The sequence below is a fragment of the Filicampus tigris genome, chromosome 11 (assembly GCF_054856515.1).
Source record: "Filicampus tigris isolate MCC_2025a chromosome 11, RoL_Ftig_1.0, whole genome shotgun sequence".
Lineage (NCBI taxonomy): Eukaryota > Metazoa > Chordata > Actinopteri > Syngnathiformes > Syngnathidae > Filicampus > Filicampus tigris.
In genome coordinates, this window is record NC_141227.1 from 23617935 (window position 1) to 23642724 (window position 24790).

Here is a 24790-nt window from a genome sequence, read left to right on the forward strand (position 1 = left end):
AACACCAGAGAAGAAGACAATCTCGCGCCCCAACTCGCCTGCCGCCCGCCCGCCCATTGACGGGCCCGGACGCCCGCGGCCCCCTCCCACCCGAGCCTGATTCCCGCGGGACAAAATCCGCAGGTGCTCCGGAGCACAGCCGCAAAGCCACAGAATGGCGGCACAACACTTGCAGGTACTTTGACGCCTGTTCCTACTTCTTCTTGCCCTTCTCTTGCCGCCTAATCCCCTTTATCTTCGTCACCGACCGGCCCGGCGGCACTCTCCGTGCGGTGAAATCGGCGCAGGTGGCTTGTGACGTCATCAGGTTGGTTGCTGTTTTGTGTGGCGCCTTTTTAGACGTGTGCGCTTAATTCACTGCACGCTGCGACGCCAGTGGGCGGAGAAGGTGCCAGCAGGTTGTCCAAACTCGCGCAGCAGAGAAGAGAGAGATTTAAAGGAAGATTTGTTGCAGAAGAACAATTCATTATATGCTACATTTTATTTTGAGGGCCTTTTATGTCCCTCAAGGTCCCCTTACTGGATCAAATAACAATATGACATAAAGGAATACAAAGAAATTAGTCAATGAATAAAGTAGAACAAAGTTGTATAAAACACTGGAAGGAATAGAATACAAAATAGACTTTATTGACAGTAGGGACGTGACAACAAAATTAAGATCTTTGTTAACCCTCAGCAATACAATACAATTTTCTCTATATAGCGCATTTCACAACTGCTACAGCTGTAACAAAGCACTTTAACTTTACGTACAACAACAAAATAGCCATAATACAACAAGTGAAAGCAACAAATTAACACCAATTAGACACCGGAAAACAGCCGAAAACTGTGTTGTAACATTTTAAAGGCCTCAAAAAGCGGGCAAAAATGTCATTAACATTCTCCGTTGTTCCAATGGAATGGTCTGTGTCGACAAGTAAGAGCAAAGAGATGCATTTTGAGTCGAGATAAGCATAGGGAATGACTACGTGTGCCATAAAAGTCATCTCAGAGTGTGTTTTGTACGGTTTGTGTGTGTGTGTAACCATCCCCAGCAATACGATCTTGTTGGGAACTATCTCAGACGCTCCCTCCGGCAGGCCTCTTGCATCCCGGGCGAGATACAATATCTCTCATCCAGGCGACATTGGTGGCATTCCTGCCTGTGACAAAAGTGCCTAAATTTAGATGCTGATACTGGTGGCCATATAAGATGCTGGGTTGCACACACAGGCACACACACACGCACACACACTCACACAATTGGTATTATAGTAGTTAATGGAAACTCATTTGATTTTAAATCAGACAGATGGGCCATGTCATTTGTAAATTAGTAAATTGTACAAAAGTATGCAAAATACAGTGATACCTCGACTTGCGATTTAATTTGTTCCATGACCAAGTTTGTAACTCAATTCACTTGCATATCAAAATCAATTTTCAAATGAATTGAAATGCCAATAATCGATTACAACCCCCAGAAAACCACCACCATTTTGTATGTTTTTGTAGGGATGAGCGACCTTATTTTTTTTTATATCAGTTTACGCAGATAGACTGGCGATACTAGCCAGCGATACTTAAGGCAAAGAAAATCTGATATTGAGTAGCTAAAGTCCTCTTTAGCAGTAGTTGGCGCTGTACTGCCAAATGAATGTTTAGAATGTTTAGTCATTGAATTGATTTAAATTTTACATATCAAACTAATTAGAGCAGGGGGTCACCAAGTCCGGGCCTCAAGGGCACCTATCGTGTATGTTTTCCATCTCTCCCGGCTGCAACACACCTGATTGAAATAATCAGCTCATCAGCAACCTTTTCAGAAGCCTGATAATGATACAGGTCATTTGAAACTGGTGTGTTGCAGCAGGAAGAGATGGAAAACATGCAGGATAGGTGCCGTTGAGGACCGGACTTGGTGACCCCTGAACTAGAGGTATCGGTCCTCAATACTGGTGAGTATGATGCGTCAGACTCAAAGACTGAATACTTGCCTTGGTATCGGTCTTTAAAAAAGTGGTATTGAACATCCGTAATGTTTTTGAAAAAAAAAAAATAATAAATTTAAAACAATAAAAAAAAAAAAGAGGGGCAACAATTAATTGACTACTAATTCTGACTCTCCGACAGATTCATCTATAATGTTAATCGTTAACATTATTGACCAAATAACGATTAGTTGCAGCCCTAAACGTAACACTGTATTATAATATATAGTTTTATATTATAAAAACGTACAAAAAAAACAGTTTAAACAAAGTTATCTTAAGTTCTACAATGAATTGTCAGTGCAAACTTCCTGTTAGGTAATAAAAGTAAAGACAAAATTAGAAATTAGAAACACGTCTTAAGGGGGATGAAATAGAAATATAATCACGTTTTGTTTTTGATTTGTGTTTGACAGAAGACATTCTGACAAGGCATGCTGACAGCTCCGGTTTGCGTGTGCGCGTGTGCGCACACCTGTTGTTAACGGCTGCCAAAATAAAAAGCCATTAAGTTGGCCGACACAATTGCATGTCTTACTTTCATTCAACACAAAGATAATCAGTCTGCTTTCATGAAGGACTAAAGAAATCAGCTGAATGAAGAAGCATTTGGACACTTTTGAACTGAAACGGTGTCTAAACGATTAATTGATTATCCAAATTAATGATCAATGAATGTGATAATCGATTCGTTGTCGAGTGATCAATGAATCGTTGCTTCCCCGCAGAACAATAGAGAATTGAATTGCAAAATAAAACACAAACAACTCACTCTGATTTGCCCGAGATATTGCTGTTGCATTATTCTGTGCCTCAGGATTATTTTGTCGCTTTATGACTGGCGACCTCTCGCTAATAGGCCATATGACATTTCCGCAATGGCGTCCATTGTCTTCACGCCTGACCTTTGTGTTGTTTTATTATCACCGGCCTCGCCCATTGTAGGGAGACCCTGATGGGGGTGTTCTAGAAAAATCACCCGGGTCTATATTAGCGTTGGTGAATCACGGCGAGCATGCCAGGGCGGGTGTCCCCTTTCACGCCATATAAGTCCAGCTCCCCCCCGCCCCCTAGTAACCCCCCCCCCCCCCCTCCACACACACCAAATGCCCCACCATGCCACCCGACTATCTGTGTCTATTCTTAGCCTGTCACTTCAGCTCGTCCGAGCAGGCAAGTCCTCCTCTTGCTGCTGGTCTTGCTCGCACTTCTTCATTGTGTTCACCTCGTCTTCTTCTCCTTCTCCTTCTTGTGCCCTCAGAGGCCCCCGGCCCACCCCCGCGTCCCGTCACTCTGGCCGTCGTAGACCACTGAGCCAAGACAACAACAACAAAAGCCGTCACCTCGTTTTGAGGAACAAGGAACTTTTCCCCCGCTTGGAACATGAGCTCGTACACCGTGTCGCTGCCCGGGCCCGGACCTTGGGGCTTCCGGCTCCAGGGAGGGAAGGACTTCAACATGCCGCTCACCATCTCCAGGGTAAGATCACGCTCACGTTCTTTTTCTCCGTGGAGGAAGGAGACTTCTCCTTCTTTTTCACGAGATTCACAACCAGAAACATCCTTATTGGCCAGGTGCCGTTAGTACCCTCGACATGCAAGTGCCCCAAATTATGAGTTTTCAGAGATGCCAGCCGTTGTTGGGCCGACTTTTCGCCTTGACTTGAGATGCCGGTGCCGTATGGTGCCAGTCACTCAACTCGCTTCACAACAAGTAGCAAAAGTAAAGCAAAGAGAATTACGCGTTGTGATTTTTAAACAACCACATAGCCTCTGCTAGCTTAATGCCAACACATAATGAGGAACTCCATTGACGGGCTAACAATTAGCATCAATGTGGTGGTGTTGCAACCCTTTAAGCGACAGCTGTTCAAATTTAAACGATGTAGCGAGCCACACATACACGCAGAATATATCAATACTCACCGGCATGTATTATTGATCCTCTGTGAAGAACGACTGATATTAGGAATGAGGAGTCTCTGTATAGTCGCATGTCTATTCTACTGTCCTCAGGTGGCCTAGGCGCGCACATCAGAAGGAGCAGCACATTACGTTGAACAAAAACTGTTTTAACATCTGCTTTCACGTTGGCAAAGAATGATCAAGATTTTTGCAGATTTTCTCACACATTGCGGATCAAACCAATAACTGAATCATAATCACTTTATTTACTTTGTGCATTTGCTGCACTATCAATTTGAAATAATTTTCTTGCCTCAAAATAAACTGATGGAAATTAAAAAAAAAAAAAACAGATTCATTGATTAATTGAAAACAAAAATTGAGAGATTAATCACTGATTGAAATAATCATTAGTTGCAGCCCTAGTGCAAAGAGTCATTGGAGATCAATTGTGATTGTCTCTGGTGAGTGTTCAATACACCATGGTGGTTTCTTATTGGTTCTCCTCCCTCCTCCACGGGTGGTCTCAAAGTACTCAGAAAAAGATCCAAAATGCTTCCCGTATCAAAGATTGGCTTCCTCATTCTTTGGCGCCTTCGTGTCCTGAGGACAGAAGTCTTTTGGGGGCACAAGTGAGGTGTCTGGGTGGGGTGCAATGGGGAGGAGGGGGGGGCGTGGCAGCTGCCGGTATTTGTCCAGGGTGGCCGAAAGCGGATCTGCGGGGGCCTAAAAGTGGAAGCGGTGTTGGTTTCACGTGCGCTCGGAATAGACAAGCCCGAAGTCGGGATCCTCTGTTGCACTTTCAGGATGTTACGTGGCCACCCTTTGACAGGAAGTCACTCGTGCGGTGTTGACTTTTCAACAATTTTTTTGACCCTACACTTTGATTTGTCAGCACCTGCTTGACTGCAGCACAAGCATACAGGTGTCATACCCACGCGTAGCTTGAATACATGCAAGGTGTGGTCTATGTAAGGTGGACTACAAACAGCTGTGTCATGTAAACGGCACCTTAGTGTACTGCATGCAAGGTGTGGTGTAGCATACCGCACACTGGATGCATGTTTATATTATTCAAGGTGTGCTCTGCCTCTGATGTAGCCCAGCGACTACCAAATGCGTAGCTCTAACATGGACGACGATGCGGTCCATGAGAGGTGTATACGGTATGGATGGATGCTACCCTATATATAATACTCCTCAGGGTTTGTTGCATGCGAGTTGTAGTGTGATGTCCTGCATGTAAAGTGTAGTAATGTGACACCTGGAAAAAAAAAGGCTTTTGACACTATTGATGGTAGAATATCGATGGATGAATTTGAGAGGTATGGTAAAAGAGGGTTGGTATACAAGTGTATACCAAGACGTACTTTGATGTCGTTTTACTAAAAGTTGCTCGAAGCCTCATTGGAGAAAAACAAAATAATTTGCGCACTTTCCAGAGCCAAATTCAAATAGCATATTAGTTCTGCGTCTTTGGTGTATCGTTCAACAGTTGCATTTTACAGGAAAAGGATCGTATTCAAAGAAAGCTATTCGTAGGGTCTTTGAATTGAAATATATTTTTTTCCCCACATTAATTCCAAGATTTGACTCAAGTAAATATCTGTTCCAAACTTTGTAGAAAATTGTAGTTGAAAAATGTGATTCATTGCGATCAATTACGTAAAAATTGAAATTATTTCGTTGAACAATTTTCATCGATGGACGGCACTAAAAATAATGTATCGGTGCCACAGCATTGGAATCCTTGACCTGACCACACTGCCAATATCAGAGCAGCTAGCCACAAAGGACTGGTCGCTGACAAGCAATGGATTCGCCACCAGTCAAAAGACAAATGAAGGACCGAATGTCACTGCACGTATAGGCAAACGAAGGACCGGTCGCCAGTCCATTTCAGGGCCCATTTAGACAAACATTGGACTGGTGGTCAGGCAAACGGCTAATCTCAGGGCAGCGTCGACACGCTGCCATGTGGCTGTAACGAAACGCCGCAAGGATCCAAATCCACGCCAGACGCTCCCATCATGCTCCGGGGCTCATTGCGTCCTCGAATTTGGGATTATCCTGCCGAATGAGTTGATGAAGACTGGCCTGGGAGCCAGAGACCAATTGTGATCTCGCCAAAGATGCTCAATGTGCATTTCATGGCTGGAATGTTCCATTTCTCTTCCCTAGAAGCTCACCAACTGGTTTTGATCATTTGGACCAAAGAAGTCAGAAACGTCAAGGTTCTTGACTGTCGATCAACAAATCTCCGATGTTGTCATCTTCTGATGCTTTGGTGAAGACGAGCCGCAATGCCTGAAGCGGACATGATCAAATGACAAACTCAAATGACGCCACCTGCTGCGTGAAAGCTACGTCTGCACCACTGTTGCCTTTTGATGGCATTTTGTGGAAATGGAACTCCACTGTAGCCACTGTATGCTTTATTGTCAACGTGCACAATTATTTTTATCTTCCCGCTCACGTCGACAAATGTGAGCATCTTGGAAGTAATCTGCTCTTTTAATCCGCCTTGGTATCGCTGTGCTAACTGACTCCTGCGTTTGGACTTGTGCAGCTCGGAGGCCTCCGACTCGCAAGCGGCAAATGTCTCAGCTGCTTTGCTCGGTGGAGTCTGTGACTGACTTTGTAGAATGCGAAGAGCTGCAGCCTCGTCCGACGTGTCATTGCTCATCTTTTCGTCACATGTTTTCGCAAGATTAGGTAGAACGGCAGTTCCTTGAACTCGCAAAGGAGCTCAGCCTGGACAGTGCTACTCATCTAAGGTTGAATTAGCCAAAAGATTCTTTTTGTGTAAACGGTTTTTGTGTTTCCATGACAACTGACAACGCTAACGTACGCAAAAAAGATGATCTTGGTCCGCGACACTCCTTTACCTTTTCTCCTGTCATTAAATTGCGACATGCTTTCATTCAAGTCAAACCAAACAAAGGCATTGTCCAAAACATACAGTATCTGCGCTTGCTTACTACAGTACTTGCAAACTGGGCTCAGGAAAGCCTGAGGCCCACATTCCCAGCCAGAACCTCAGGACTGTGACGCAGACATTTCTGATGCAAAAATGTCTCAAAAAATGGCTACATTGACCTGCACTTGAGCTATTGAACTGTCATTTATAACCAGCTGTCTGACACATTGGCATAAAACATTGCCACTGTTTAAAGGCTGTCAAAAACTGATGTTCAAATATTGACATATCAATTCCAAATTTGAGCAAATGGAATGTGGTCCACGAACGCCACATGGAAGGGTCCACTTGAAGCAGCTTCCTCTGCACAGCGCCACTGTTAGAGCGCAACTGTTGACAGGCACGCTGCCGTTTTTAGCTACTGAAGGTCAGCCAACACACACACAACACACACACACACACACACACACACAGACACACACGTCTTATCAGTTAGCTCCTCTGTTAGCATCTACTGTTACAAGTGCGCAGGGTCACTGTAGTTCCTTTAAGATGGACAAGATAACCTCTGCAGATATTGCAGCTATTTATAGTCTACTCAGAAACACTCTCTCAGCTAGGACTTCTGCAAGCCAAACCGTCATAGTTGCACTTTAGAGGGAGGGATTTTGTTATATCATACAGGTCATATGCAGTAATCACTGCAATACTGTGTTTATGGTCAATGAAGGGAATGGTAGTGGTCTAAAGTAACGCAGAACCCTGAGGGATGCCATGACTTAGTTTTGCTGCCATTGGTTGTTTGCCTTAATTTTATTTCACTCAGCCCGGCCCTCCGTGAGCTAAACATTCGTAATTACACTTTCGAAAAACATATTTTTTAAGATAGAATTCAAAATATATACATGATTACATATTCTGTTTGTGGACAAATATGTCAATAATAATGTCATGTAATTCAATGATTATCACAATATAACAATATGTAAATGTACCAGAGTGTGTGCTTATGTACTGCATGCACAGTATGAGTATGTAGGCATACAATATGTAAAATAAAGTGTCACTGCAGTTGCATATATAAGTTGTTGGATATATTTACTTTTTTCCTTTTCTTTTCTTGTTGAGACATACTACATGAATGACCTATTGTATTAATTTGAAACAAGTCCAAATACACAAAGAACAAGGAGTAGGACTAGATAAGTTATTTACTTCTTCCTACTCCACTTTGACCATGTGAACAATGCTTGATTTTAATAATGACCAGTTATGTCTTCACTTAAATCGTTTTACTTCCTACGAGATTGCTTTCTGTTATCTTTTTATATGTTCAATACATAAACAAACGAAAGAGTGCTCTAAGCGTAGAACCCTGCAGGACGCCATGCCTTACTTTTGTTGGCATCTATCGTTTGCATCATATTTCACGGAGCTGAGCCCTCTGGAAGCTAAACCTTCAAAGTTGCACTTTATATATGCACTTTATATATCTATCGTGATAATGGCCTACGCAAGAATATGCAAAATGCAAAGACATGCAATCATTTTCTCATGCAATTGTCTGCTTTTATCTGAATTTGACCAGTCGGATGCAAACTTAAATGCGCATCGCCACCCAATAATTGGACATTATCTAGGGGAATTCCAATGAAGTAGCTAAGAACACACTGTGCTTGCTTATTTTGCCACATGAAAAAAAATGTGCTTCTTTCATTAGATAATAAAAATGTCATTTCTTTAGGAAAATGTTGAATATCGCATCACAAATCGCATGTTTTTCCAATATCATGCAACCCTAGTAGTGGTCTAAGTTCAGAACCCTGTGGGACGCCATGACTTAGATTTGCTGCCATTAACCGTTTGCTTTCATTATATTTGTTGATGATTTTTAATGCTTTAACATTTTCAGCATTTCCTCATCCACAAAGTAAAAGAACACGTTTGAATCGTTCAGAACAGATCACAGGGAGAATATTAACTGTATGAATAAATGACAGTGAAAATGATCCAGATTTTAGTGTACCTACCAATTCGTATTCTAGGTGATCACAATAGAGAACAGTTTAGAATTGATACACTCAGGTGATGAGGGTGTTTTATACTGCATACAATTTTTTTATTTTTTTTATGGTGTACTCGATTGAACTGTTACGTGTGTTTGGGTGGTGGTGAAAGTAGGCCAGCCGTTCTTGCGAAAGATCATCCAGCAGCTCACATTAGTGCACTTTAATCAGACCCTCTTCGATTGACGGGATCAGCCAGCACACATCGCAAATGAAAGTCGAGCATGATGCAAAGTTGATGGTCGTGTGACACTGCCGCAACGCTTTGAAGTATTTTATACACATGATCAATAAACACAGAAGCAATGAAGTATATGTTTGGTCAGTCTACGCATGTCAAAATAATTTGTTCCGACTTCAGAGTGTGATGCATGAACACGCAAGTCCGAGTCAGATCGGTATTTTTAGTGTCCATGAAACCAGTGCATCCTATGATCCTTTTAATCCGAATTCTGATCTGATTAAAGACATTTTGTCCATGTAAACTTAGCCATCTCCTAAATTCTGATCGTGTCGAGCCCGATGTTGAGACAGATGGGGAAAAAAATTCAAATTGGCGAGTAATCCACTTTTTGTCCAAATGTGCCCTCTGATCGACTCGGAACCTGTCCGTTGTTTGTTTTTAATGTGCTATGACATTGGCTGGCGACCAGTCCCGCCCAAAGTGTGCTGGCCAACTCACCTGCAAGCCATCATGAGGGCAAGCGCGATGCAAAACGGGTGCAGGTCAGGACGGTCGGGTGCCGCTGGCTCGATTGCACTTTTTCAAGCGATTCTATTCCTGCTTGTTCTTAAATGACTCCTCCAGGTGTAAAGTTCAGAGGCGGCGACTCATGGGTCAGTGGCTGCAAATAGCACAGTGACCACAAATGGGGGGTTTTGGGGGGTAAAAAGAGCGAGCATGGAGTGTGTGCCTGTGCGTGTGTGCGCGCATTGACAGCTGCGCAGGCTTCACAGGGCGGTGCCACCGAGGCCGGCCGATGATCCGATCCGATCCACTCTGCTTGGGTCAACTTTTTGAACATGCTGCACTCCCATAATCACAATCAGTTTCTGCTTTCACATCATTTGATTTTGGTCGTGGCTGGAGAGCTTTTGTGTGTTGGAGCAAGTCTTCTATCACGTCGTGGCTTCCATTATACTCGCATTGCTTCTGTTCATTGGCAACCAATTTCTGTAGTGAGTCAAAGCTCAGATTTATTTTCACAAAAGTCGGATTTCCGATTGAAATCGATTTTGCTTTTGAATTTTTTTTTTCAAATTCAAATCTTTTTAGCAGTGCACCTATTTTAAAAGACGTTCTTTCTAAATTTTTTATTTTTTTTTATTTTTTAAAATTCATATGAAAAATAGTTTGGTTGTTTCCCAGCAAGCAGAAACCCAGTCACTGCTGCACGTTTAGCCTTTTATTGAACAAAGAAAACGTCAAACACAGCAAAACAATAAGGACACTTAGAAGGAGCTGCTGTAGACCACAACTCACGCCTGGGCGCTCTCACGCAGACGAACCTTCCCCAGATCCCAACGTTTTCTTACTGATTTCTGTTGGCGTGTGTTGATTTTGTGCAGATCACACCGGGCAGCAAGGCGGCGCACGCCAACCTGGTTCAGGGCGACGTCATCATGGCCATCGACGGCGTGAGCACAGAGGGCATGACCCACCTGGATGCCCAGAATAAGATCAAGATGGCCAACTACAATCTGGCGCTCACCATGACCAAGTACGAGCTAACGCCCTTCAGCTTAAACACGTTGTTTACCCGCCTGTGCCGTTTAAATGGAACCCAGCAAAGCAGGACATTGCAGTTACTGTTCACTTTTGCATGAGACACGACATACAACAAAAGGGCCGGAACCCTGCTGCAAATGGCAAAAAAGGAAGAAAAAAAAAAACCTAGGAGGACTTTTTTTGGGTCATATTCTTCGCTGAAAAACAACGTTTAATTCCTCCCTTTTATTGTCTTTCTTTTCCTCTTCCCGAGAACACCGGCTTATGGCTCATAGAGGGAAAGAAAAGTAATAACACAAATATAGAAGCAATATATGCGCCAAAGATGTGAGCAGATATGAAGATATTGTTGACTGGCGCATCCGTGTGCACACGTGAAAGTTGAGCCCAAGGAAAAGACGTCACATGACCGACACAACACAGAGGAGACGGTTTGCAAAAGCAATTTGCTCACCATATTGAGCCACTTTTTTTTCCATGAGCACATTGATTCACACGTGGCCGCCAAATAACTCGACGCGCACACAGACAGCACTACACTCTCATTGGCTGACACCCACGTCACTCACTTCTAAAATTCAAAAATATGTTTTATGAGCCTCCACTATTCTAAAAACAGCTCACCTGTTTTGTGATTACTTGTCACCCTGAGCAACTGTGAGGTCATTTTTAGTTGACAGAAGTGGCAAAATGGCTGCCACCTGACATAAGTGGTCAATTTTACTGCTTAACTCATATTCCACAAACGCAATATTCATCAGAATGCTGTGTTTTGATTAGTGGAGACTCATTGAACGTATTCTTATAAAGGACATTTTTAGGTTGACTTCCCCTTTGAATAACTGGCCCTCCAAGAGGGCAGCAGCATGGATGCGGACGCGGCCCCCTGGTCGCCCCAAAGCTTTTTTTTTTTTCTAACAGATAAGATCGGATAAGTTGAGTGAGGAAATGAATGTCGGCGCACGCTGAGCGCCGTGCACCATTTCATAACCGAGCACCAGCGCTTCGGGTGATGCAGATAAGACGTGATGCTCGGGATGAGGATGAGGATGAGGATGAGGATGAGGATGACGATGGACTTTGACCTCCCCCAGCGAGAGCGTGTTGAGCGTGTGGAGATGAAGATGTTTGTTGGCACGTTCCTGCGGTCAGCGCGCCGCCATCATTGACATCTTTTTCTTGTTCTTTTTTTTTTTTTTTTTTTTTTTTCCAAACGCTTAACTTGCGTTTTGCTTTCTGGAGCGTTTCCATGACGCCTGCGGATGCACAAAATCAGTGTGGCAGAACAATGACAAAATCAGTTTAATCATGTCAAGCAACAACCTGAAGGGAGGGAGAGAGAGAGGGCGAGCGAGAGAATGAAGTCATGAATATATTTGAATTTTAAAATCGATTAAAATGATATCTCAGTGTGTCACATGTCTAACATGTTTCTCTCTTGCGCGTAGGTCGAAGCGTCCCGTTGTCATGCCAACGCCCAGAATTGACATTGGCATTCCCATGATCCCTCACCAGCAGGTCAGCTTTCCCATAGGCCATCACTCTTCTCTGTTCCTTTGTCTACCTGTACATTTCAAATGCTTAAATGTGACTTTTTGCCATCCAAAGCTGAGGAAAACGTCAAAACACCACTTGCAGCATGAAAATTCATTTCAAATTCATTTCATTGTCATAATCGCGATATCAGGGGTTCTCAAACTTTGTGGCTCCAGGAATCCCTTACAGGTCTTTTATTCATTTATTAACCTTTATTCATGAAGGGAGGTCCGAATGCTGAGTTTTATTGATGCGTCTGCCCTCATATGTCGACATGCCCTTTTCGGAACGGAAAGAATGAAATCAGCATTAATTGCAAAATATTTGCAAACCCTCAAGTTAGGGCTCGTGGGGTTCCGGGGACCCCAGTTTGAGAACCTGCTGCTGCCCCCTCGTGGTGACTTTAAAAGCAGGTTAGAACAGAGGCGTATTAATAGCTTTATGAAAATATAATGGTCTCATTTTTTTACTGATGGACCGCTTCTGCCCCGTCTCCTCCCCTGCCGTGGTCGCAGGTGAACGGTCGCCTGCCGGAAGCGGCCGGCAGCCCCTCCCGCAAGAAGCAGTATAACTCGCCCATCGGCCTGTACTCAGAGGAAACTCTGAGGGAGATGGCGGCCATTCAGGCGGGCCTACCCGCGGGGTACGTAGCCAGGGAAAAACAAAAAAAACGTGGCAGTCAAGGTGAAAAACGAGAGCTTCAGAACATTTGCTGTCAAAAAATGAAAACGTCAAGTGAAAGCAGGACGGGCAAACCTTTGTGCTCAACTTCCACTTTTCATTTGTTCAGTGGACGGGTAAAAAAAGAAAATGCATTTGCACAATAGTTTACTTTTAGAGTAATGTAATCATGCTCATTTTTCAATTGTATTATTTTGAATTCATTTTACTGGAGTTCTTGAGCCAATTAGTTGAGAAAATATTTGCCATGTTTTTGTATCTCATGTAAAATGTTTTATTACTTAAAATGTATTAGAAAATATTTTAGGGTTTACTTGTCATTTACAATGAATCAAATAATAGGATTTTTAAATTGAACTGACCTATATATGTAAAATATGTATGTAACTATTTAACCAATCATTTAGCAAAAAATGAAATGATTTTTCTAACGTTTTATTAATAATACGTGTTGAAATCATTATTTATAATTCATTCCTAACTATTTAAAAAATGTATTACTATTCGACTAATATTTTAGTATGATATTTTTTACCGGTCTATTAAATGAATTGAAATGATTTCAATTAATGAGACGAATGAAGAAATGCAATCAATTTTAGGGGGAAAAAAAGGCAACAAATATTACAGGACTGTTGATGAGGTAAATGCTGGCTGGATTAAAGATTTGGAGAATCCAAGATGAGACCAAAAGAATTTGCCCAGCCTGCTTTTGGAGCGATGGCGTCTCCCTGTCGACTGTTTTGAGGACGTTCCGCGGCAGAGCTCCGACTCGGTTACCCAGCATGCCTTTGGTGGCGACTTGGTGCCTTGGAAGGTTGCGCCGTGCCAAAGGCTTGACCAACTCTCCGTTTGGCTTGGCTTCCAAGACGCCGCTGTGCCAGTCAAAGCGTTTCAAGGCCAATCAGGGCCACTTTGCAGACTGCCGGGGGCTCGTTAATCGTGTTGTTGGAAGAGCCGGATGCAAGGAATGATCGATTGGCAGCTAAGAGAAGCATGTCGATTTGTTGTTAGTTTGTTCTGAGCCGGTGCCGTCAGCCAGGCATTTGGAGTTTTGAGCACCACCACTTCAATGCCGCTAATCGAAAAGAGAATTTCCGAGTGTCTCTCTCACTGTTAGTATGGAACCGTTCCAATCATTAGGGTTAGTTGGACCCTCTTCCAGAGGAGCAGCAAATGGCATTATTCCTGATGACGTCACTCACACTTTTCCTCGTCAGTAAAACATTGACTTCCTTGCTCCCTCTGGAGCTCTCCTCCGCATCCAGACCGCCACTAACAAAAGTGATGTCACTTTTCTCTCTCCTCATCTTCCTCATATTGGCTGGCTGCCTTCATCCTCTGCCCATGACCAAAACCAGGTTTTCACCCCCCCTGCTCCCAAGTTAGTATCGTCCTGCCGAGCGCATCAAGTTTTAAGTGTGTGTGCGTGCGTGTGTGTGTGTTTTTTGTCATGGTAGCGCTGACTTGCATATTGCGCGGCACGTTGGCCCAGCAAGAAGCCGCCGATTTGGGGCATTTTGTTTGTTTGTTTTTCCAAGTTGCAGTGATGTGGTGCTGCCAAAACCTTGCAGGTGGCCTTTTTTTTTTTTTTGGACATGAATGTACAAAATGTACTTGACTTGGATTGTTTTCTAAAAGTAGTGTTTGCGCGTTGACGTCACCTGTTTTTTGAGGGGGTTAGGGTTTCATATTTTAATCGACTTTGTGTCTGTTTGTGTTTTGCTTTGTCTTTGGATCTTTGCGGCTTGATAATGTACGTGGAAAAAAAAGACCGACCAATAGGAAACGTCTCTACAATAAGATGAAGATGAGGATGCTAAAGTTAGCTTAGCATGAAGCGAGAGGACACAATCGGTCACAATCTCGTTGCGCTGTCTTATTTGTTTACATTTGATCTTTAAAGGCCAGGTTGACATTCAAAATGATACAAATGCCTCGGTGTGTGCGTGTCAAACTAATCAAGCCGAGGCTCGTGTGCGGCTAACGAAACGACGACGGCCACGCGCTGCTTTGGTTTGCTGTGTTGTGCTGACGGCCGACGCCGACTTGTCTGACTTGGTGTGATGGCGAAGCGCCGTAACGTTTGATCGGCGGGAGCATGTTGATCCTGGATGGTTGGTTACGCTGCCCCGAAATGCTTTCACACACATTACTGAAGCACTCTGAAATGCTGAAACATAACTGACAACATTTTTGTTGTGCAGTTGTTTGCGCCAGAGGCTTTCAGTCATGCGTGAGTGCATTCAATTCCAAATGTGAGAGGTAATCCTGAAGGATTCCCCACATGATGGAGCTTTTGCATTGGATGTGGTTCTGTAGTGTCCCTAATGAAGTGTCCCCGTGACTGATGACGTCACACAATGGAAAGCCCGCCCGCGCGTTGACGTGAGTGCGTCTTTTTCACCCGCGCGCCGTCCTCCCCTCCGCCAGCGCCGGCGTGCTTGTGAAGGAGGCCAGCACGGCCAGCCACAAGGCCATCGAGGTGACGGGCCCGGGCGGCAAGGCCACCATCATCCACGCCCAATACAACACGCCCATCAGCATGTACTCGCAGGACGCCATCATGGACGCCATCGCCGGGCAGACCATGACCAAGGGACACGACGCCGGGTGAGAAAAACCTGCTTGGTTTCTTCCTCCTTACATAAAGGTCCATGACGTCTTACTCCCTGAGTAGGGAGTAAGTGAATAATTCCTAATCCAGCGTATTTACGTAATGTCTTGACAACACTTCCAAAGACTGCAGAAAACGCCGTCTCACTCGGTGGGAAATCTAAGAGCCAATTGTCGGTTTCCAAGTGGAGCAAATTGCGTTTGTTGGCAATGTCACCACTTTGCATTATCTATTGTTTTTTTGGGGCCGCCAAGGTAACAGTTTGCTTCGGTTGCCATGGTTACGAAGGACCAGCATTCTTTGTTTTTCTTCTCCTGTCTGTTCTCCCTGTTGTGACAAAGTTGTTTTGTGTTGAAAGCAAGTTGCCGTCGATGGCGAGGGGACGTCTTGTTTCGGGACGCAAACGTCGTCGCCGTGCACTTTGTGAAGCTGGCTGCTGATCTGTCGGATGACTTTGTTCCCTTTCAGACATTTTTGGGTTTGCTCGAAGCCTACAGTCCCAAAATGAAAATCTGCACTCAGTGGTTCGAGAGTAATAGCGAAATAAGCGAATGATGAAGTGTTGCGTTGTGCATTTTGGCATGGCTGGCATGAAAACGTTGCTGTTTTTTTTTCGGTGAAAATCATCTTGTGAATACTTTACACTTGTCCTCTGACAGTCGTCTGCGACCATCTCTCAGATTTAAAGAAGGGATAATAATCAAAGCAAATGTTCTGAGCTCCTTTTTCTCCTGTGTCAAGCACAAGTGTTCTTTTGTTTTTGTTTTTTTGCTCGTTTGTGTGCTTAATACCATTGTTGTGTGCTTTTTTTTTTTCGCCTCCGCGAGTTCATCTTTCTTAATGACTTTTAATTCATTCCAAAGTCACTCTTTTTTTATTTGGCTTTGTGACCAAGAAAAGTGCCTCCAAAACAAAGCTCCCTGCTCTGAGCTGACTTGTTGTGGGGGTCTTATGTGGGTGGGTTGGTGGTGGTGGCGTCCGCCCTGTGTCTGGTTCCAGTCCACTTCCAGAGCGTCTGGTGGACAGCGCCTCGCCCGTCTACCAAGCGGTCCAGAGCGCCGAGGAAGGGGACTGCGAGGACGAGCGAGGACGCCGCTGCCAAGCCAGCACGCAGTCCAAAACCTTCCAGACGCTCGTCCACATGATGGGAACAGAAACGCAATGCGGTAAGAAGACGGACGCCGGCGCATCCTTCAAATATTCCAGGAATCTTGATCGTGTAACACCTCGCATGTGGCCATGCTCGGCATCGCTAACGCAACATCGTCTGTTTTGTTGGTGTCTCACAGTAATGGAGGACGAGGAAGAGGATGTTGAGATGTTGAGGAAGAGCAGGTAGGCTACGTCACTCACTTCTCAGAACCTGCACAGGAAGCCCTGACCCCGCCCAGCCCACCCCACCCCACCACCGCCCTCACCACTACCCACCAACCTATGGCAAATACAACCAGTTATTTTTTGTTAGTTTATTATTTTTCCATGAAAAGAAACAAAAAATAAACTCCAGGATTAAAGTTGCAATTTTCTAAAATTAAATTGGACATTTGGAAGAAATGGTCATATAGTTCAAGATTATGAATTGTCTTCAATATATTTATTTTCAGAAATATACGGCTTTTTGTGCAAATAAATATTGCACTTTTTTTCTTGAACTTATACATTTTAATCTAAAAAAGTCATGATGATGTCATGATTTTATTTTGTCTTTACTTGTGGTTGTGCCCCAAATCCTCCTTGGTCGTTGTCACATCTCTCTTTTTTTTATTTTTTTATTTGTGAGCTTCTTTTACCACAGGATGGCGCAGTAGGACTGATAGTATGCTGAGGATTCAGCACACACTTCATTAGGTACACTCATTGCCAACATTCTATCATTACAAAATAATAATGTTCACTTTTTACATAGTCACTGAGATATCTATTTCAAAGTATGTGTTGGTTATCATTATGATTAGGATTATTATTGTATGTCAATGACGTAAACAAAAAAATACACCAAACTATTCCCAGATGATTGCAGTCGGCCTAAAAAAAGTACAATTACTGATTGAATCACATTTAATACAAATAATAATGCACTTATAATTATTCAATGTTTTTTTTCCTGACAGTGTCAATCAAAAGCATTATTGTCTTTTGTGAAAGCAGATTTTTGTTAGTGTTGGCTGTACCTAATGAAGTGTCCTGTGTATATTCGAAAAGTTGAACGAACGACGAAAGCGTGACTTGGGGGTCCATCTTTCAAAAGAGGTCCAGGTTGTTGTGTTGTCATAGCAACAGCAGCATTTGGATTGTCGCATGACTCAAAAGCACAATGGCACGCTATACTAATATGCACTCATTTGGGCGTGTGCGTTTGCGTGTTTTGTCTGTTTTGCTTTACTAACAGTTGTGGTCGTTTCTTGGGTGAAAGTTCTTTCCTGTAAGTGCAGCTGAATTTTTTTTTTTCTTGTCGTAGGTCTTTCACCACAAACTGTTGATAAACAGTTTTCTTGTCACTTTTGAGAGGGCAGCAGACTCAAGTTGAGCCTTTTTTTTGTGTGTTTTTGTGCAAATCCCAATTTCAAAAGACTTGTAGTTTTTCCCGGGTGAATGTGTTGTCTTCAAACGCAGCATCAAATGTGAAATGCCTCATAAGCTGTTGTCAAACTATTCCAATTGGTTGTCTTCACTTAACAAAGAAGCAGACTCAAGTTAAGTCCTATTTTTCACACTGATGAAAAGTTATCTGGCACTAGCAGTGCGCAAATTAAATCATTAGCAGTTAATACAGCTTTAAAAGTCAACACTTACACTAGTAAATAGTTACAAATAAGCACTTAAACTGAGAAAATACTAAATAAAAAGTCTTACTGACTGTCATGGGTTTTGTTTAGTTGAGTATTTTTTTTCGATGATTGATGTCAGTAAAGTTCAAAAGTGATCATGTATTATTGTAATTAGTCAATTTTTCCTCTTCCCCACTTTTCTGCCAGTCTCGGCCCAACGTGCATACACTCATGTTCGACAATGAGGCGCTCTAAAGCAAGCGTGTTAGTGTGCTATGGTTCTCAGGGCGTAGACATGGCTAGCTAGTTAGCTGCCCGCTGCAGTTGCACCCGGTATGTGTTGCATTCAAGTGCAGCTGGGATAGTTGGCCTCTGGCAAAGCATTTTTTCACAGGCAAATTTTCTGGCTGTCACTTCTGAGAGTGAAACAGACTCGCGTTGAGTCATTATTTGTATGGGTGATTATGACAATTACTTGTGTTGCGTTCAAGCGTTGCTGGGAAATGTTGCCTCCGCCAACAAAAGCATTGTTGAAAATGTCACTTTTTGAGAAGGAAACTGACTGGAATTGAGTCACATTTTGGTGTCGCTGGTTTTGGAGGAAATTGAATTCTCGCTGGCTCACGTGGCCTGGCCAGTTTGACGTTGAGTGGCCGTCTTCTTGTTCTTTTTTTCTGGCCGAGGTTCCTAAAGGCCGCGTGTGTCGGATGGTGACGTTTGCTCTCGTTTTGTATCTTACACTTGCAGCCTGAAGCATCAGTCGCCCGCTGGCGTCCAGCACAAGGCGGCCGTGTCCAGGTACCGCCGCCGCCCGATGCCCGTCGCATCGCAGCAGCCGCTCCATCGCAACGTCATCGCTATTCCCTCGTCTTTCATTGAGCTTCTGGAGCATTATGCGCCACGGCTTTAACACACATTAACATTCATGGCGTGTGAGCCAGGCCTACTTGACAAGCTGCTGTTTGAATGGCAAACTAGGGGGCGCCGTTTCTTTCCATGGATAGATGCAGTGCCGTCTTGACTTAAGAGTGCCCTGATTTAACGGTTTTCAAGGCACGAGCCGTTGCTTTGCCTCTTTCTTTCTTACTTTATTTTTGCTTTAGGTTTCGTCACTTGGGCGAAGTGAACAGAAAATGGACCAAAAAGGTAGTGTGATGCCCTCGCATGTGGGCAAGGACGGCCCCTGTGGCTGATGCACTGGGAAACGCAAAATGAAAACACCCGCTGCAGGAGTTGCTGTAGGCCACAACTCATTAAAGCGGCCAACCTGACCCCAGGTCCTAGGACACGTCCCCAATTCGTCCTGCTTTTTCTTCATTGGCTAAGCTACTAATCTTCATCGTCAACTAAGCTAACAACATCATCTTCATCACGGCTGTGTTGCCAGTTATTGGTATGGTCCTTGAACGCATCACCTCTTGCTTCTTCCCCAGTCAATTTGCACAGCCGGGCCCCGCTGCCGCGCCTCCTGCTCCTCAAGCCCCGCTCCCGGCGCAGTACCAGCCGGCCCCGCCCGTGCCGCAAGCACCGCCCCCGCAGCACTACCAGCAGGCCCCGCCCGTGCCGCAAGCACCGCCCCCGCAGCATTACCAGCAGGCCCCGCCCACCCAGCAGAGTTCCATTCAAATACCCGTGGGCTCCGCCCCTCCCAAGGTGGTCAGCACGGCCTGCATCTACCCGTCGCAGCCAGGTGAGCCGGCCGATCGCGTCGTCACGTGAGCCGGCCTCGCATCCGCAAAAGTTCTCTCGTTGGTTGGTAAAGACGTTTCAACGTTAATCCGAAAGGCTTCTTCAGTCGTAAGGACATAGCGATAAGCTGTCGGACCCGACGAACCCGTGACATCATTTCCCAGGACTTCCAGACTTGCCGCGTTTGCTTTGTCACCCGACTAACTCTTCCTGTCTCTTCCAGCTGCGCCACCAGCCCACGCGCCGCCCCACGCGCCCCATGCTCACCCCCACCACGCTGCCGCCGCTCCGCCCCAAGCGACAGGCGGCGCGGGTGGCAACCGCCCCCCGTGGGTGACCGACAGCTCCTTCGCCGACAAGTTTGACCCCAGCAAGACCACCACCGCCGTCATCAGGGCGCCTCCGTTGCCTCAGGCCGCGCCCCCGCCCCCCCAGTACATCCCCAACCCCTCGGCCGCCGTCCCCAGCACCGCCCCTGTCATTCCTAGCCCCGCCCCCTTCCCTCCCGTGGCCAGGGGGGTGGCGCAACGGGCCGAGAGGTTTGCCGCCAGCAGCCGTACGCCGCTGTGTGGAGCCTGCAACAGCATCATCAGGTAACACCGTGCACTCCGCCTTCATGAACGAAAAAAAAACACAAAATATACCAGATAGCGTCAACAAACCCAGACACGAATTGCAAAAACTCACCAATAGTAGAAAACAGATCTCCTTACATGTATCTGAGCTAACTTTGGTCACTTGTTATTATTGAGAGAAAAAAAAAACATCCAGACGTTCAATCTTGAGGCAACGTAATGCTGCCCAGCTCCTGCAGAGTCAAGAAGAGCTGGCGTTAGCTAACGCGTCTCAGACAGTTGAAGGGTCCGAGAGAGATCAAAGAAATATTGTATCGCGATACTTTTTATGCCGTTACCAAGTACGATACGTTGATGAAGCATCAATACTTTTCATACCTTATGTTATCTTTTGCACGTTCTACAACATAATTTTGGAACAACGGAGGGCCTTAAGGTTGAGCTCTGTAAGAGTGGCGTTGCACTCAGGAACAGTTACTGGGACAGTTGATGCACTTAACATCCTGACACCTGACACCATCCTGAATAAACGTCAAATGGCACTTAAGTTATATATTTTTATCATGTTTAGGTATCGCAATACATATCAGATCGGAACCCAGGTATCGGGATCCGTATCGGATCGGGACATCTGGAGTCGCGACCGTTCTCTGCGTCTTCTTGAGAGCTTTAGCACCCTACCCTGCTTGGCCCGGCCTGTCCGAGTCGGTAAATGATGCGAATGTGCCGGTCGCAGGGGTCCGTTCCTGGTGGCGCTGGGCCGCTCGTGGCACCCCGAGGAGTTCAACTGCCACTACTGCAACATGTCGCTGGCTGACGTCAGCTTCGTGGAGGAGCAGAACAGCGTTTACTGCGAGAACTGCTACGAGGAGTTCTTTGCCCCCACCTGCGCGCGCTGCAGCACCAAGATCATGGGGGTAAGGCGTCAAAAACACAAGGCAGTCCTTTACTTTGACGTTGGCGTGGCAACAACGGCGCTTTTGGGAGAAACTGACACAATTTACACACACTTGAGCCAATTGCAAAAGGTATGCCAATACACGAGTCAACTTGTCAAGGGCTTTCCCACAATGGCGGATGCACACAAATACTGGAACTACATACTTTTTTAAGAGGAAGTCAACCCAAACTTTTTTTCTATGCACACCCACTAGTCTAAACAAGGCATTCCGATTAATATTGCGTTCGGGGAATATGACTTAAGCAGCAAAATGCACCCATTTTTAGCCATCTCAGGGGCAGCCGTTTTGTCACTTGGGTCAACTGAAAATGACATGACAGCTGCTCAGGGCTCAGATAACGACTAATCGTGGCTCAGCTTCAGAAAACAGGTGAGCCGTGGTTGGTCGTCACCTGAGCATCTGTGCATCTGCGTCCCCTGAGATGGCTAAATACCGGTGGCTTTTGCTGCTTAACTCATATTCCACAAGCGCAATATTAATCAGAATGCCTTGTTTCAACTAGTGGGCCTGAATAGAACATATTCTTGAAAAAAAAAAAAAAAAAAGTTTGGTGTGACTACTTTTTTAACCACTTATTGTCCTATATTATGACAAACAACTGAACTAGCCACAAACTGTCCTACTCTATTTTAGACACCTGAACTAACCACGGACTGGTGGAAAGTAGCCGCTGGCTAATTCTGACATATTTGCATGTAAATGTTCATTAATATGCACTGTCCCTATTCTGGACTAAGACAAACAGTAGAGAAAGGGTGTCAAAGGAAATTGCATTTCTTTGCTGTTGTTGCTGTAGTTGTTGACTTGTTGTGTTGCGTTGCAGGAAGTGATGCACGCTCTGAGGCAGACGTGGCACACCACCTGCTTCGTGTGCGCCGCCTGCAGCAAACCCTTCGGTAACAGCCTGTTCCACATGGAAGACGGAGAGCCGTACTGCGAGAAAGGTGCGCCGCCACGCTTCCACGTGATTGTGCACTGAAACGCGGGGTCGGGTCGTTAACAGCCTTGCCCGTTGTCGTCCGCTGTCAGATTACGTGGCGCTGTTCAGCACCAAGTGTCACGGCTGTGACTTCCCGGTGGAAGCCGGAGATAAATTCATCGAGGCTCTCGGTCACACCTGGCACGACACCTGCTTCGTGTGTGCGGTGAGAAATGCTTGGCTGGATGTTGATTTAATAACATGACAAAACCAGAAAGAAATCAAATGTGTCAAATTAACGACATGAAATGTGTCAATGCGTGTGAAATGCGACACTTGTTTCGCTTGACAAACTTGCCTTGCTCTGACCAAGCAAAGGATGGAAAAATGCTGATGTCATCGAAGTTTTGCGGGCACAGCAGTACTGCTTGTGAAGGCCCTGGGCAGATTAGATTGACATGGCAACATGTACAGGCTGAAATCTGATTGGACCAAAAAAAAAAAAAAAGTCTGCCATCAACATAACGGAAGTAGTGCAGCCAATCCAAGAGAAAGACGACATTGGACTCTTGGCAATAAAGACAATTTCATGGAACAAATACTTTCTGTTCTCTTTCAAGTCATATCTCATTTTAGCTAAATATATTGGAAGGGCAAAAAAAAAGCTGGATTCAGATTTGATCCTGTTTGAACATTTATCAGTATATGTAATAGTTTGACAACCATTATCAGTGTAAAGTGTACGTTGACTTTGTTGTTGTTTCAGGTGTGTCACGTGAACCTGGAGGGCCAACCCTTCTACTCCAAGAAAGACAAACCTCTGTGCAAGAAGCACGCTCATGCCATTAATGTGTAACCTGGCAACCACACACACACACACCCACACACACACACACAACTGCTGATCATCACTTTTACACGTGTGTGCACAAACAAAAAAGCTCTGCAACACTTTGCTTTCAGCAGGTTTTGGCAAGATTTTATGCGACAGCTTCACTTTTTCATGAGCAATTCACACACGCAATTAGCATTCAACATGAGATAAGTCATGCAAACAAATGAAAATCAAAAATGATTATTATTTTTAAGTATCATTTACATCACATGTTTTAATTCAGCTTGAAAAAAAAATTCTCAGCTCAGCAGTAGTTTGTTTTTGTGCGTGTGCTCAGACGAAGCACAGGCTATCCTACACTATCTCAGACCCTGAACTCAACACAAATTGTCCTACACTCTTGACAAAACCGTGCACCAACCGACCACATACTGATCTACATTTTTACTGACACCCAAACTAACCATATACCGGTACAGTACTGCATTTCATTAATACTGATCCCTGAACTAACCGCAGGCTGGACTCCACTTTTGCAGACACCTGAACCAAGCACAGATCTTCACACAGTTAGCAATGTAATGAAAGCTGTCCATCTGTGTCTCTCCTTGAATTTCATGCAGTTTTTCTTTCGGAACATGTGCTATTTATTTTTCTCGCGTCACTCCTTCATTTGGTGCTCATCGAAAGTGATTTATTTAATCTGAGTTTTATTTGATTTCTTCTTATTTTTTTTCTAAAGCATCCAGCAGAGTTTCTTGGAGTGGCGTTTGTATTTCTTTATTTTTGAGTGTCTACGACAAGGCTGGACAAGAAGTTTTTGTGTTTTTCCGCTTGTAGAGAAAATGGGGGGGGGGGGGGAAGTTCCACAGCGTGCAAATGTACCAGAGCATAATGGTGCCTTAAACACACCGTGTGGGTGGCGCGCGTGGTTGCACGTCCACTTTTTCGAGCATTTTCTACTCACGTAAATGCAGGCCCCTTATTTGTCGGCTCATTTTTTTTTTTTTTTCGCATTTGTGCCGCCGCCTGAAGGAAGGAAGCGAACGAGCAAGGACAAACTGAAGCCAAATAGAATTCACAGTTCATCTCACCTGGAATGATTTGTCATGTCAAGAATGATTTATGCTGCAAGTGGAATAAAGTCAAACATTTGCTGCAAGCATCATGTCTGATGAAATATGATTTCATTAGTGTTATTTGCACTTTTGTTTTTTCTGTTACATCCCCCCACCCCCCCAAAAAAGAAATATTGTATTTTTTTAACAATGAAATCAGCACTCTATAATATTGTACATAAAAAAAAATAAAGTCACGACATAATTAAATAGAACGAAACGGTTTTGGACAAACTGTTGGCTTCAATTGATATTGTGCGGCTCCTCCTGGTGTGCGTGCCTTGGCCACCTGGGGGCAGTATAACAGACATACGTACATAGAGGCATATTGTGCGGTCTCCTTCTGCTGTGCATGCCTCGGCCACCTGGGGGCAGTATGAGTATTATTTTGCTGCACCGTTTTGTGTTGAAATGTAATAAAAGGGAAATAAATCAATACAAAGGTATACTATGCCTTATTATTTTTAAGATTTTATTCGGTTAACGGTGTGGTTG

General features: G+C 44.5%; 1 protein-coding gene across 7 annotated transcripts; it reads left to right on the forward strand.

The window, feature by feature from the left end:
• The first annotated feature begins 11 nt into the window (after window positions 1–11).
• Window positions 12–24342, forward strand: LOC147140235 (LIM domain-binding protein 3-like). 7 transcript variants are annotated; one of them, XM_086045030.1, is made up of 16 exons: window positions 12–175; window positions 288–307; window positions 3238–3455; window positions 10436–10587; window positions 12044–12113; window positions 12647–12774; window positions 15246–15425; window positions 16429–16595; window positions 16719–16764; window positions 18945–18995; window positions 19631–19887; window positions 20110–20479; window positions 21198–21378; window positions 22247–22367; window positions 22453–22568; window positions 23109–24342. In XM_086045030.1, exons 3-16 carry the CDS (start codon window positions 3360–3362, stop codon window positions 23196–23198), a joined length of 2025 nt encoding a protein of 674 aa, XP_085901156.1. In that variant the 5' UTR covers window positions 12–175; window positions 288–307; window positions 3238–3359; the 3' UTR covers window positions 23199–24342. The 7 variants fall into 7 exon arrangements, with proteins under 7 accessions (XP_085901156.1, XP_085901155.1, XP_085901158.1 ...); XM_086045029.1 differs by lacking the exon at window positions 288–307; XM_086045032.1 differs by lacking the exons at window positions 288–307; window positions 18945–18995.
• Window positions 24343–24790: the final 448 nt, after the last annotated feature.